Source organism: Takifugu rubripes, chromosome 5, assembly GCF_901000725.2.
Source record: "Takifugu rubripes chromosome 5, fTakRub1.2, whole genome shotgun sequence".
In the NCBI taxonomy this organism is placed as follows: Eukaryota; Metazoa; Chordata; class Actinopteri; order Tetraodontiformes; family Tetraodontidae; genus Takifugu; species Takifugu rubripes.
The window spans coordinates 7,679,444-7,693,945 of NC_042289.1; the positions used below are offsets into that span (position 1 = coordinate 7,679,444).

Below are 14,502 nucleotides of genomic sequence, written 5' to 3' on the forward strand. Positions count from 1 at the left end.
GATCTGAAGGCGAAGCATGCAGTGGTTACCAGGCCTAATTAATAATCTGCAGTGGGAACCAGGCCAAACACACATGAAGATCCACAGCAGTTTAAAAGGGGAGAGATGGGAGCAGCAGATCTCTTCGCTCTCATTCACTCTCACTTTTAGGGCAGATAGAGGGCACCGCCCCCCCACCACCACTAGGTGTCCGATCTCTAGACTCAGTTTACTCCTCAGCATCTACACCGTCACCTACTAGTGTTGGTGTAATAGCATAGCATGCTGTGTTATAGCTCTTAGGCATGCACAAGCCTCCACAGCTAGCTTTTAGCATCCCAAAACTGATTTAGCTACACCCTCACGACCGTAAACGGTGCACTTTAGAGCATCATTCTAGTGTGTATAGACATCTGGTGGGTAGACAACGATCAACTACGAGGAGTTAAGGCACAAAACAGCAAATGTTAATGTCAGTCCAGAGCTGTTTATAAAGGCTATGCTGGGCCGCTGAATTTAAAAAGTTCTCCACAGGGTAATTCAGCCCACACGAGTCAGATAATGTGTGTTTGCATTCACATCGAGTGTGTGACTCTGTGTTTTCAGAGAAATGTTCAGAGCAGGCAGAGTCTACAATCCGGAGCAGGATATTGCCTCCATATGGCATATTTCCCCCCCCCCTCTTGATATGTTTCAAATCATCTCGCATTGCTAAAGGCCAATTATGGTTTTCATCATCGTCCTAAAGCTGAACTCTGACAGAGAATATAAAACTACTGACGCAAGGGTGATTTCACCCCGCACGCTCGGAGCCCGAAAGGTCGCCGTTCCGATGACCCACTGACGCGATGAGGTCAGCTGGGTGGGGGAGAGAAGGCCGCGCGGGCCGACCAAAGGTGCTGCGCGAGGCGCCGCAGGGAGGACTTTCTTCCTCGCCGCTCCTCTCCCAGAAAACTCAAAAGGAGCGCTCGCTCCATCCCTCCGCCGAGCCCTGGTTTTCAGCGGCGTTTGGGAGCATTCAGCGATTCTCTGCTGGCGACGCGCGCCTGGTACCCGCTCCGGTTCAGTCTGCCAGCGAGGGAGATGTTATTTGCTTGTTTGTCAGTAATCATGGGTGTCGTGCTGCGCTCGCCTGTGTGTGCTGAGACACAGACGTGCTGCTGTAATGACAAGAGGCTTTATTTTAATTTCACAGTTTGCCATCACTGCCTGTCAGTAGCGATTCTCCTAATCCCCCCATGCTCAGTCACTGACGCACATGCGCACGCACGCAAAAGTGCAGAAATAACACATCACAGGCCGGCAGATAAACACTTATATACACAGATGTGTGTGTGTGTGTGTGTGTGTGTGTGTGTGTGTGTGAAGTGATTACACAATCGGCAGCCGGCTCTTGGTATCAAAGGCCGTTTACAGCCGTCCGTGTGCGTGAGAATAACATCTAATCCAAAAGAGGAAGAAAAGTGTAGGCGTGAAGGACAGAAAATCCTAAAATATGGAGCCACGCGGAGAGAAAAAGAGCAATAAGCAAACAAGTAAGCTGCTAATTTCTGACTGATGCTGTTGCTGGTCAATGAACTCTGGAAGAACTTTCTTCTCAGGCAGAGCCCACTCTGCTTCTATTTATGCCCCGGACCCTTGGTGGATCAATAACTCTGCCTGACCTTCAGATGTAGGATGCCACCGAGCCGATTTAAGGAACTTAACCCCCCCACTAAAAAAAAAAACAGAGCCCAGTATCGCGGTGTCCCACTTAAAACTCCACTTCAAACTAAAATGTAATCTACAGCGTGCAACAAGATGGGAGCTGCCTGACGCCATGTTTTAATGCGATTGGGAAAGTGTGTCGTTTCCCTCCCTCCTCTTGGATGACTTCAAAAAAAAAAAAAAGTGAGCGAAGAAGCCGTGTGATGTTTTTTTTTGGGACGGCGCAGCCTTTACTTTGACTCTTTCATCTGCTGGGTGACTCACTCGCTTTCGGTCTCTCTCTCTCTGCCGCCGGGCCCGATGGTGCACTGAGGAAACCGGGAGCTCAGATAGACCCGAGCATGCGTGCACCCGTGCAAACACACACGTTCGTGTGCAAACACAACTTCCGACGGCGTTTGCGCGGCACAAAAAAAAAAAAAAAAAACACAAAAAAAATACCCATTCTTCCGAGGTGGAAGGCATCTGAACGCACCGCTCCCCTGGATCTAACCTCTGCTCTGCATTCCCCATCATTTGTCTCCCCAGGAAGCACGAGGTGAATGCGGGCCCTCTTTGATCAGCCCCCAGCATGTGCCCCCCCCACCCCACCCTCTCCTCTAATCCATGACCGGCTGAATAATGTGATTTGGTGTATCTCCAAATGGCAGCGAACCAACCTAATAAGTCAGCGGTGACGGGGGGCAAGAGGGAAGAATAAGACGCGACTACGACAACAACAATGACAACAACCTCGTACCACCATCTTCTGGCTGAAAGGGAGAACGCTACAGCTGGGGAAAACGTTAATAGCAAGAGGTGTGACGGCTGCTCAGCGGCCCCTCAACAGCCTGGTGTGTTCAGCATTTTAGCTCCGTTTTGAGAGGTTGCTGCTCCCAGCTGAGAGGAAGCACTCGGACGTAGTTTTAAACACGTGACCCCGGCGGGGTTTTGGGCAAAGTTCTGTTATAAAACAGGTGTTCTCGCACCGCTTTCCCCTCATCTGTGTGTGACTCCGCACTCCCAGTTCATGTCGCACCAGTCATGCGGGGGCATCATAGCTGGAGGCTTCGCTGGTGTTTTGGCACAGGGAGCCGGGATTGGCCACTGCATGCCAAACATATGCTTTCCCATTGGCTGGTGTTTGCCTCCAGGTGGTTTTGTCACAGCCGGTTAGTTTTTGATGAAATGTCATATCCCTTTGATCTGAAGCGAAGGCACACCCTCAGCCACAGACACCGATGACTCTGCCTGTGCGTATGCACACTTTGGGCACAGCCTGGGCCAACATGTGTTCATTTATTTATATAAATATAAAAGACTGACGGCACAGACTGATGAACTTCCCACAACCCACCACCATGGATGGGCTTCAGCTCTCACCTGACAAGACACAGGTTGCGGGGGTTTGCACCCGAGTACCGGGATGCTAATGGTGAACTGATACTCGCAGGTTTCAAGTTGAGGGCATCTTTTAATTGGATTTTGCCGCGACGCAACAAGTGGAACTGGGAAGTAGGGCTGGCCGAGGCCTTGAGCTTTTTCCAGGGTTATATGTGGGGCGTGGTCGGACAACATTCCCCTGCTGGGTTGACCAATTTCATTTGGTCTGGATTGAGTGCTACAGCAGTAAATCTGACCCCATAAATGCCAGGATGTGAGGATTCCCAATAGAACATCAATCAGTCGCAGAGCAGTGCAGCTCAGGATGGTAAATCTTGGAACTGTGCTGCCTAAACTGAGCCGGATTGTTACTGTGCAGCATACAGACCAACTGCATTAACGGACCTGACAGAGCCCTGAGGATAGACTTTTTGGGTCAGCTCTGCCGCACTGCCTGCATTTATAAGGCCAGGTCTTCCAAGGTGTCAATGGTCCAAAAGTTATTCATTTTATAATAAACGGAAAATAACTCTTCCACTGAGCAGCTGGAATATGAGCGCTGCTTGTGGCCGTACAGATGGGGTGTGTTGTGTATGGAAAGACTGTTCTCACAGGTTCTCAAAGCCCATTTTGACTTTGAATCTATAGAAACCTATAATGTGCTGCTGCATGCCATGAGGTGAATGCAGGACCGGAGGGGAATGTGGGACAGAAGGAGAGCGAGAGACAGAGAGAGAGAGAGAGAGATGGATGGATGGATGGGCGGCAGAGGCCTCGCAGAGAATGAAAAAGTTAGATAAGGAGGTGGTGCTGCTGCTGAGAGCAAAGGCTCACTGTAGTCCAGAGATGAGGCGTCTTTATCTGCCACAGAGGCAGCTTCACAGGACCCTCAGTGGAGGACAGAGATTGGGAAGTCTGGGGTAGTGTGGGCCACAAACAGAAAAGAGATAAAACTTCAAACCCAGCTGGACTAAAGAAGCTCCCTACACCTTCCGCGCAGCCTGCCTCAATCACCTTTCTGCCTCTTTCCTCTCTTTCTGATACAACTCAATATCTTAATGTCTTGATCTTATCTCCTCTGATGTTCTGCTTCTCATTATTTCATTCACTTTTGACTGCCTCCTCCAAAAACATTCCCCCATCCCTCCGTCTCTCCCTTAAATGCACGTGTCTTTGATGGGAATCCATTCATGGATTTAATGGATTTCTCTGGCCTTTTTCTTCAGGATCTGGGAGATGAAAAAAAGAAGCAAAAAGCAAAAAGCTGGCCTGCTCCGGCTCCGCTTCCAAGAGTTCGACGGACTGCAGAGGACAGCGATTTCTCTCTGCATCAAAAGAATGAGAATTTTTCAGCTTACAAAACAGGACGAATGAGTCAATATGGATCTGAGAGCTGGCTGACTTCAATCCCATGTGGAAAAAAAAAAAAAAAAGACAGGGCACAACATAGTGGAACTTCGCCTGACCTCCTCCGAAGTCAAACTTGGAGACAGATTAGAAAGTAGAAAAAGGGACAAAAATAACAACCTCGACTTTGGTGATTCTTGTTTGTGAAGTCAGAAAAGGCTGAAATCATTCATCCTAAAAAAGTGGAAGTAGCACGTTGCTAACAGTGTTCTCCGATCAATTTTCAGCCTCGCGGCTTTGAATTCACTCCAGATTCCTTGAAGACTGTGAAGGCATTTTTCCTCTATTTGTTCCTTCAAAAGAGACAAAAAGAGGACGAGTACATGAAAATTGGGGACGGACTGCATTAACCTAATGTACAACACAGATGAAGAGGAACCCATTACAAAAATACTCTTTTGCCCCCCCCATATCTCTCCTCCTTTGGTACCCCTGCTTGTGTGCCATATGGAGGCAGAATGGCTGCCCGGACGCTCCGGAGGTCCCGGCATTCCGGTGCTAATGCTGCGCAGCTGGTGAATGAGGGTGCCTAATGAAAAATGCCCCCTTTGATGGGACCATTCGAAGGATTAAGTTCTGATCGACACAACCTTGGGTCAGCTTCCTGCTAGACCAGCACAAGATTATGAGTGGCTTTCCCAGCAGAGGGTCCAGTTTCTGTAGTAGCGTGGGGAGCAAATATGAGACAGAGAGAGGAAAAGAAAGAGAGACAGAATGTCAGAAGTTCTAATTGAAGCACTTCCTGGCTAAGCAGGATAGGGAAAGTGAAGCCGGTTGATGACTCTCCTGAAATTCACCTTGAACTCCAGTACATCCCATAATGGGAGGCCAATGTAAACACACTGTAGAAGTTATTCACTTTAAAGAACCTTGTATGGAAGGAGGAATATTGAGCGACGTCTTAAACACACATTCCAAACCACAACCCCTCCTCACGATCAATGCTGATGAAGAATGGAAAGCATTTACCCTGGGAGACGTGACAGGAGCACGGGCGGGAGCAGCGAATGAGTGAGAAGATAAAAACACATCCACAAGAGGTGTCTGGGGAACAATTCAGCTAAAACAAAAGCATGAAACACCTTCTCACAGCCACGGGGTGAAAACTGTCTCTGTGCGCTTCAAAGCTGAACAAAACCAAGACTTTTCTGTTAATTAAGCAATGGAAATGCCACTTTAGCTGGTTTATCACACATGCTATGGAGAGGGTTCTATTTAAAAACCTCTTTTCCCCACCTTCTCCTGCACAGCAGCTTTTTGCTGCTGGTGGCTCCTCTCGAGGTCGCGGCGGCTGCTCTCCATGTCAGAACGGAGGCGGTTCAGGCTCTCCTCTTTGTCCCGTTGAGCCCTCCGTCTATCCTCCTCTCGATGAAGTGACACCTCAGCCAGTTGGCGTTTATGCAGCGCGCGGACGCTCAGGAGTTCCTCCCTGCTGTCGGCCAACTCGGCCTCCAAAGTTGAAATCCTCTGGATGGAGAAAAATAATGAGGGTGAGTGATATTTATCTGTTCTGTGAACTCTTCAGCCTGAATCTTACCCAGATGTGCAGCCACAGAAAAGAAGAAAAAAAAACATATATGATGTTTATGATACAGGTTGCCATGGCTACACATACACTCTGTGGGTAGACTCAGTCAGTACAGCAGAAAAAGTGTGTGTATCAGTCCCATGTCATTATCTAATTGTCAACATGAATCAAATCCTTTCCTAAAATTGTAGCTGCTTTAGGTTGCTCTGCAGTTGCATCTATTTCTCCGTTATTGCACATCCTCACAACACTTTTCTGGTTTACTTTATTATTTCATTCAGAGAGCAGGCGCCCACCCACCCTCTCCCGAAAAGCCCGGGCATCCCAGGACAAGCCCACGTTAAGGCAATCAGACAGAAAGTGTCTGAAGCCTTTTTAGTGGGAGCTGGGGAAAATCAAAGAGACTTCAAAGGAGTGTCACAAAAACAGGCAGATGTTGCAGCTCTGCGTTATACCCCATCCACACACACACACACACACACACACACACTCACTCACTTATCCACACACTGACACGCTGGAGCTGTCACATATGGAACGGGATGCATCGCAATCACAGACAATACCAAAAGAAATAAAGAAACACGGCATTTTCCGTCTAACATTATCAGTCTCTGCCTCACTTCCAGGGGCGAGCCGCTATTAGATCTGAGCCCCGAAGAGTCTTTAATGTATAATTCTCTCTTTAACAACTTGGAAGATTTGTCTTCCCCCCCCCCCCCCACCCAAAAAAAATCTTTTAATAAGTTAGAGTATAATCTTGCAGAACAGATGCACTGGCGGTGACACTGCGGAAACTTCAGAGGCCAAAAGGACGCGTTTCCCGCGGAGGTTTGCGAGGCAGCGCCACCTCAGCGGGGCACCGGTTCACCGGTTCGGAACCTACGGGGTCAGACGGCGCTGGCTAAGAGGACACGAGACAGGCAGGAGCAGAGAGGAGGGAGCAGGGAGGGATGGTGGCTCGGTTAACAGTCAGCACGCGTTCAGTCGCTGAGCAACAATTTTGTTCAGCAACTGACAGCATGAACGGTGGGTGACCCCCCCTCCCACCCCACACACACACTTCATTTTTATTTCATTTAAGCTTCAGTGTATCTATTATTTTACCGCACTGATTAAAATGTGACACAAGATCCCTCCCCGACATGATGGCAACTTGATAGCTGCAGTATCCCACGCCGGCATTGCTCTAGGTCACATGAGCCGACCCCCCCCCCCACCCCCCACCTGTGCTGAAGTCTGGAGAGGACTCACTTATTTACAGTTTGATACCTGTGTGGAGCTCAGTTCATGTACGGCTTCAACAAACAACATACAGAGGAAATTAGCAAGCTTCTAAAGTGCTTGCAGGCAGCAGATCTTTTTCTGAGGTTCTCACTCACTGTTTTCCCCTGCTTCCAGTATTTATGCTAAGCGCGTTTAACTGAACCGCTGCCTCCGGCTCCACAGTTAACGCATACAAATGCATCGCAGCAGCTTCTCATCCAAGTCTTTGCAAGAGAGTTTAAAAAAAAAAGTGCTCTGGAACACAGCTGAAGGATTCTGGGCTTTTTTGTTCATATAATGTGACAGTAGAACGGTGGGAACGATCCAATTGCTTTGTCTAATCAGTTCGATTCAGCCCAGATGACAAGTTCCGATGACGATTTCAAAGCTGATAAGTGACCTGCACAAATGGGGCTGATTGAGATCAGACCTTAATGACAACGGCGTTAGCATCTTGGGGTTAGCAGAGTTGTGGCGAGGGTTTCTTTGCCGTTTTATCCGCGTGAGATATCGGCCGTGATGCGCACACTAAACGGAATCCTGTTGGAATGCTAAACGCACCGGGGCGTCTACACTGGCTGATGACTTCAAGTGTGATCAATCGCTGGGGAAGAAATAGCACGGCTGAGTTCCGAGATAAGATGTGATGAGAGGAGTTGGCGGAGTGGCTAAAAGAGCGTCTGACAATGACACCGGAGCGCTGGAACACTCATCTACTGCTGCAAATCACTGATTAGTGAGACCAGATCCCGCATCTCAGGGAGCAATAATTGCCTCCCCCCCGTCGCCATCATCCTTTCAGCTTTGACTTCTCCCTCTTCACGTGACTCTTCCTCATCACGCAGATGGGATTGAAACGCTTTGAAAAATTGACAGCATCATTATTCAGTCCATCACGGGCCAGAAAAAAAGAAGACTCGTGCTCTTTCTCATGCTGTTTGAAGTCCAGATGGTCCGTACAGCCTTTTAAAAAAATGACATAATTATTCAGGGAAAAAAAATAACACCCATAAAATGAGTTTCGGGGAAGAAGCTGTGGATAAAACAGTTTCTGTGAAGAACAAACAATTCTGATGTTTACTGAAAAAACAAGGCCTTCAAATTAATTTATAATGCTGGCCCTACTTTTGGAAGTCAAGCCTCAAAACAGAAAACAAAGTGTGGTCGTAACAGCAACTTCTATTACGAAAGAAAAGTTATGAACTGGCCAAATTTCGCAAGACTCAAACATTAATTTGGGAACGCATGTGATACATTTCTGAGCAGACAGCGGCAGGATTTGTGTTTCTGTGTTAGGAGGTTGATGGAACTGCCTCTGAAGAACCTCTGCTTCCTCTGGAGGGTAAAAACTCGGCTGTGAGCGAGCGTGTCTCTTAAACCAGTGGGGCCATTTCATCATCCTGGACAGACGACCAGCAGAAATCGCCTTTTCACACTTTTTTTTTGGAAGAAAGAAGCAGGTTGTTTTCAAAGACACCTTCAGGTCCAAAAAGGATGAAAACTGGGAGTTAATTCTCTGTGTTAGTGGCCTGAAATGTGCAAACCAGGTCCGGATCCTAGCAGCTTGAATAAATTCATTCAGAAGAAATGTCACAAAACCACCGGTGTGATGTACTCAACAGAGGGGGGGGGGGGGGGGGGGTCATCAATACCATCACGCAAGATAAGTACGCCATGATCTTCTTGTGGACGAGGACATTGTGTCCCTGTGTGGGTTTCTTTAGATCAGTCCTCCAAACGCTGCTGCGAACCCATTGGCTCTGCTTCCCAAACACAAGGAAGGAGTCAGGAATGCTATTTATGAGTGTCCCACCACATCAAGGGGATGAGTGGGTATTACTCATCTCATGTGTGCACGACATTTGCTGTTTCCTTTGGCAGCTTCCAAGCAGCAACTGTCCTTTCACTGATTCTGGGAAGACGGAGAGAAAACGCGAGGCAGCCAGAAATAATGAGGCCTGGGATCAATTGGCGCGGCAGGAGAACGGCTTTTCTGCCACCGACGTGCCCCTTGATGATTGTGTCAGTCTGACCCGCGTCACGGGAAGGGTGTGGGAGGGGCGGGAACAATAAAAGCTGTAGTGCGCCGGGCGCATTCCGTTAGCATCACCTTCCGTTTACGCTAAAACAAAACATTTGATTTGTACTTTGCAGCGTCAAAAGTTTAGGGAGGAGCAACCCGGGAGGACATGGCAGGAGGGCGACAGCGCTCTCACAGGGTAAACAACTTTGATGAGGGGAAAAGGGCTTTCATGGCTCAATGTAAACAGCTCATGTTTAATGCACAGGAGCCGCGGGTGTGCCGGCGTCCCATCAGCAGTCACACAGGAAGTCCCATCCTGCCAGTATCACAAGCCTCGCCATCCTGTCATCCGTCTCAGGCCTTAACATCTGACAATAGTCACGCGTCTCATCTCGCTCAAAACGCCGCCCGAGTAAACTGGAAGTGGGGACATGAGATGCGTGCTGTGGAAGTTTGCTTTCCGTCACCTCCTGAATTTGCCATTTTGACACGCGGTGGATGGCAACGTGTCGCGCTGTGACGGCCGACTACCGCACCAGCCGGTGGCATGAAAGGCATTTCCTCCTGACATTAGACTGGGAAACATTAACCGGAGCAGCAAAACTCTCCCCCGTGTCACACAAGTTCTATGTTTGTCAGTTTAAAGGCAATATTAAAGTAAGTCCTCTATTTAACAGAGGCCAATAATGAAAACTGAACAGCTGTGAGAATTCTGAACTTCATCCAGAGTGTTTTCATCCGTTACAAAACTGCAAAGAAAAAAGTGCAAAATTACCATCAAAAGTTTTGCCCGCCACCGTAATGTTCCCGAGGTGAGCGCGTTTGAAACAACCTTATGAGGTCCCACCTTGTTTACTTGATATTAGTGCTCGTGTCGTGATCTAATTTAATTCACAAACGTACGTACGTCAGAATAGCTGGATCTCTAAGACCAAAGAAAATGAGTCAATTAGATTCTCTGTTGGGGGCTGGTTTGTCACTGGATTCCCGCGGAGCTCTAAGCTAACCCTGGCGCGAGAGGGGCGAAGACAGCGCGAGCCGAGGAAGCACTGCAGGTTCGGCTCCATCCTGACAGAACAGGCTCTCCGTGACGGGGTTGTTGGTTCATATAGAGCCAAATGTAAAGGATCCTTGGAATTTGCAAATGCAAAAATAACAAGGGGGTGGCTACCTGCCGTGAGAGGATAATAGTCCGCATCTGTGGGAGTGCCGGGCGTCTGACATTGGTTCATGAAAGGACAGTGGAAAATAAAATCAAACTGGTTTTTCGCGAATAAAACGGGTAGAAAAAACTCAACCGGACTCATTTCTCGCGACTTCATGGCGCTTACAGATTTAAAGTTAGTTACACTTCTGCTGTGGAGCCCCGCGGTGATAAAATACAGTCTATAAAATATAATAACACCATTGAAATTCCACCCAGTGCGAGTTTTCCAGCCCGTTTCTCTGCTTTTTAACCAAACTTTTCGCTTAACTCCCTGTTGTTTTGAACCCCATTTAAAATACTCTGAAAATATCTAAATTCCGCCCAGTTCTACCATGTATCCCAGCATCCCGATCGCGTGAACAAAAAAGTCTGACAACCCGCTGGGCTTTTGAAACCCCTGGAAAACATCAAAAACAAAATGGTAGTCGGCGGGCGAGTGGTGGGTCATCGTGTCTGTGCACAAACATGGATGAGTGAAGACCCCCCTACCTGGGTATCGCACTTCCTCCACTCCTGGGATTGCTGTTGGTGCTGTTGCAGGGTGGCCCTGGCCTGCTTCTCCAGGCTGTCCACCACCCGCTGGTGCTCCTGGACCAGGCTGTCCTTTCCCGTGCTGTGCTGCTGCTGTAGCCGCGTCCTCTCTTGCTCGTGCTGCGAGCGCTGCTCAGCCATCTGATTGGACAAGCAGGCAAAGAGAGACTTCATCAGCCAACACACACTCAGAGCAACCCTGTCGTCATGACAACTTGTCCATCCAGCGATCCGTTCAACCTTCCCTCGCCCTACTCCCGCTGCCCAAACCCTTCGCCCAGAGCATCCAACCATCCCAAGTCCAACCAGGCTGGTGAATGGGAAGACGGCGGGAAAAGAAAAGTTTCTCTACTTCCTCGCGTGCAGGATTGCGAAGTGTTTACATCTGACTGGCGTTCCCGCCCTCGCACCTCTCGCGGAAATTGTATAGACCAAGAATATCCCCACTCCTTTCTCTCAAATCGGTCTCTCATCGCCTATTCTGTATTCGGCAGATAAAAGAAGAGTTCTTATTTTAAGCTATGGAAAGGAGCTGGCAGGGGTTAGCCATCTGGCTGCGGTTCCTTTCCAATGCCCCATGCTATGCGCTGACAGCATGCGAAAAATCGGCTTACACCTCGACGACAAGCGTCATTGTAAACCCGAGGAGTGTTGATGGAGGCGACGCAGAGAATCTGAGAAGCTGAAATGATTTGGTAATTTTTTAAACCCATTTTTAGCATAAATATATAGGAGACCTCGTTTGGAGGTACAACCTGCAACACAAAGAGGAACCCCCCCCCCCCCCCCCCCATCTAGATATTTCGGACTTAAGCTCATCTGTATCCTAGCATGACTGTCAGCGGGGGCACCTGCTGAGAGGTGAGGCGTGCTAGCGGAGATCCCAGTCCCGAGCCCTAGAGTCTTTCCCAGGCTCTGATCCACTCCCGCTCCCCGAATGGGGACGAGTGACCCCCACACCATCCCGTCGTGCTGTCCCAGCCGGAGCTTTGAAAGGACAGCGGGGGCCCGGGGCCCATTTGCCACCCTACTTTGAAGCTAATCCCCTAGACATTGTGCTTGATGGCACCCTACCTGGCCTGTCTGGGAAACAGGGATCCACATCCTCTGTGTCCAGTGCCTGTCCGCCTATCAGCAGACATAAATACGGACACAGCGCGCCATTCAGAGCAGGTGATGAATGAGCGGATAGCTACAGGACGCCAGACTCCACCCTCAGAGCTTGTATGAAAAGCCACAATAGACACTAAATTTCAACTTTTGAGAGAGCTCTGCTAGATGCCTCGAGTACGATAAAAGTTGAATAAAATTCTACTTCAGCGGATTAGCTAGTGGCATTGCCCGGAATTGCCTGAGAAGAGCACAATGTCATCATTTCAGTGTCGGACCACTATAGAAATCCATTAGAAAAAGATACTAATAACAACAATAATCCACAGCCAGGATGTGTTACTGATCCATCAGGGTTGGCAGATGCACAGAGGAGTACAAGTTGGAATGAGAAGCAAACAAAACTCCACGGCAGGACAGAAAAACGCGCACACAGAAAGTGGGTAAAGGATGTTGGGTCTTACTGCTCACTCCTGTTCAGAGTCTCGGGCCACGGGAGGGGGGCTGCAAGAAGATGAGACCCTGAGATAAAACCCAACTGGAGAAATGGGCGAGATAGATCCATTGAGGGGGGAAAAAAGAATAAAAAGAAAAGACAGAAGATGAGACCCGGAGAGCGGACACAGCATGGAGTCTGGTTATGACATCACACAACGCCGGGTGCAGCGGAGGATGCTGGGTGCTGCGGTTCTTAAAGGGACCGGCGTGATGTTTATGAGCGAAGACCGAGTTGGTTTGAGCACAGCTTGGTGCCGCAGATACAGAGAAGGTTGGGGCGCTACAGCGCAGCACGACTCCAACCAGCCCGGGCTGACATGGCTGCATATCTGTGTGTGTGTGTGTGTTGCACTGAGACAGGACAGTGAGGTAATGGGCTTCTCTCAGCCCCGGGGGGGAATCTGAAATGCTTGGGAAGCAGGAGGGAAGAGGAGGGTGTAGAAGAGAGTCCAACAGAAAGCCTGTCTGCCCTCAGCAGGGGAGGCTGGAGCCACCGAGAGCAGGAATGAAAGAACGGAGCCGGGGAAGGCCAACAAAATACACCGCGTAAAGACTTAAACACTTATTTAACATACATTTACATAAAAGTCAGGAGCTTTGAGGACTTTCCAACCCTGAAAACATCAAGCACTGGTCTGAATGGGGCATCCTGTCCCTACACCGCAGTCGTGACCCTTAACTGGTCATGTGACCCCCTCCGACGTCACGAGGCGCACGGGTGCCGGCGAGAAAACAAAGTTGCCTTTTCTCCTTTGTCCACATCTGAATGGACAAAGTCGACTCCTCCAATCTCACGCCGCCGATTTCTCCGGAGCGAACGCAAGAGAGGAAAGATCCCCCCCCCCCCATCCTGTCTTCCTACCCTTCTAACTGCATCATTAATGTCACTGCCGTGCGTATCGGCATGATCGTAGAGACAGCTTTGCCATTTTACATGTTTTCATCTTCAACACCAAAGCCTCCCTGATGTGCCGCTAACCTTAAGTGGTTGGCTTTAACTGTCAACTGCACCCCCCCACACATCTCACCCCCAGCCGCATGTAATAAACCCACCTTGAATAGTTTCAGAAACCCTTTGATTACTTTCCTATTTTTTTCCCCCCATCAGACAGAATATCTGATTCCTCAGAACAATTTACAGCAGCCGGCGATGAAAAACAGGTAACATCGCTGTTAATGGAGCATTATTAAGTGATAAAATGTCTGTTAGACGCTCAGAACCTGCTGAAGCTCCCTGTAACTGTACGCTGCTGGAAACAAGAGGGGGACAAGTGCGTCCCCACCTCCTCAAGATCAGAATGGAACAGCTGTGTTTTATATTTAGTCAAACTGGAGCCTTTCTGGGCTGAAGCGATCGATAACTCCCGTCCTTGAACAACAAACATTCACCCGCAACCGTCTTCAGCGAATTACACGCAGCGCAAACTCCATCTGGATGAGAAATGACAGATTGGGATGCAAATTAACCACGGTGACGAGAGCTGGGAGCACAAAACAAATCCCATTGTAGACTGGAAAGTGCGATGCCACACTAGTTAGTGCGGCTCGCCCTGCTTTCCTTTTTTTACACATAGCAGGAAAACATCGCAATTATTGTTCCACAGCAATTCTGAAAAGAGCGGTTGTGAAGTTGAATTCAAGCCGATGCTGCATGGGCGACATCGTCTAATTACACGCCCAATCTCGATCAGCGGTAAAAACGAACGGCTTCCAGATCAGGTGATATCGCGTCTGCATTTGTTTTCAGTTGTAACTGTTTAAGATCCCGACGGAGCTGCGATTAATTCAGAGCATGTCAATAATGAAAGTGAATTATATGGAACAAGTGGAAAGAAATAACAAGATTGTTCCGAATGGAAGATCGAGTGTCCGCACGGAGATAAC

General features: G+C 48.8%; 1 protein-coding gene across 5 annotated transcripts in view; it reads right to left on the reverse strand.

The window, feature by feature from the left end:
- Nucleotides 1-14,502, reverse strand: part of cep112 (centrosomal protein 112) — a 63,775-nt gene that overhangs the window by 22,196 nt on the left and 27,077 nt on the right. For all 5 annotated transcript variants that reach the window (XM_029836007.1, XM_029836008.1, XM_029836011.1 and 2 more), the window contains exons 20-21: nt 10,969-11,151; nt 5,692-5,922 (exon numbers count right to left, since the gene is read on the reverse strand). In XM_029836007.1, the coding sequence (XP_029691867.1) occupies nt 5,692-5,922; nt 10,969-11,151 (414 nt within the window). The remainder of the gene's footprint in view (nt 1-5,691; nt 5,923-10,968; nt 11,152-14,502) is intronic.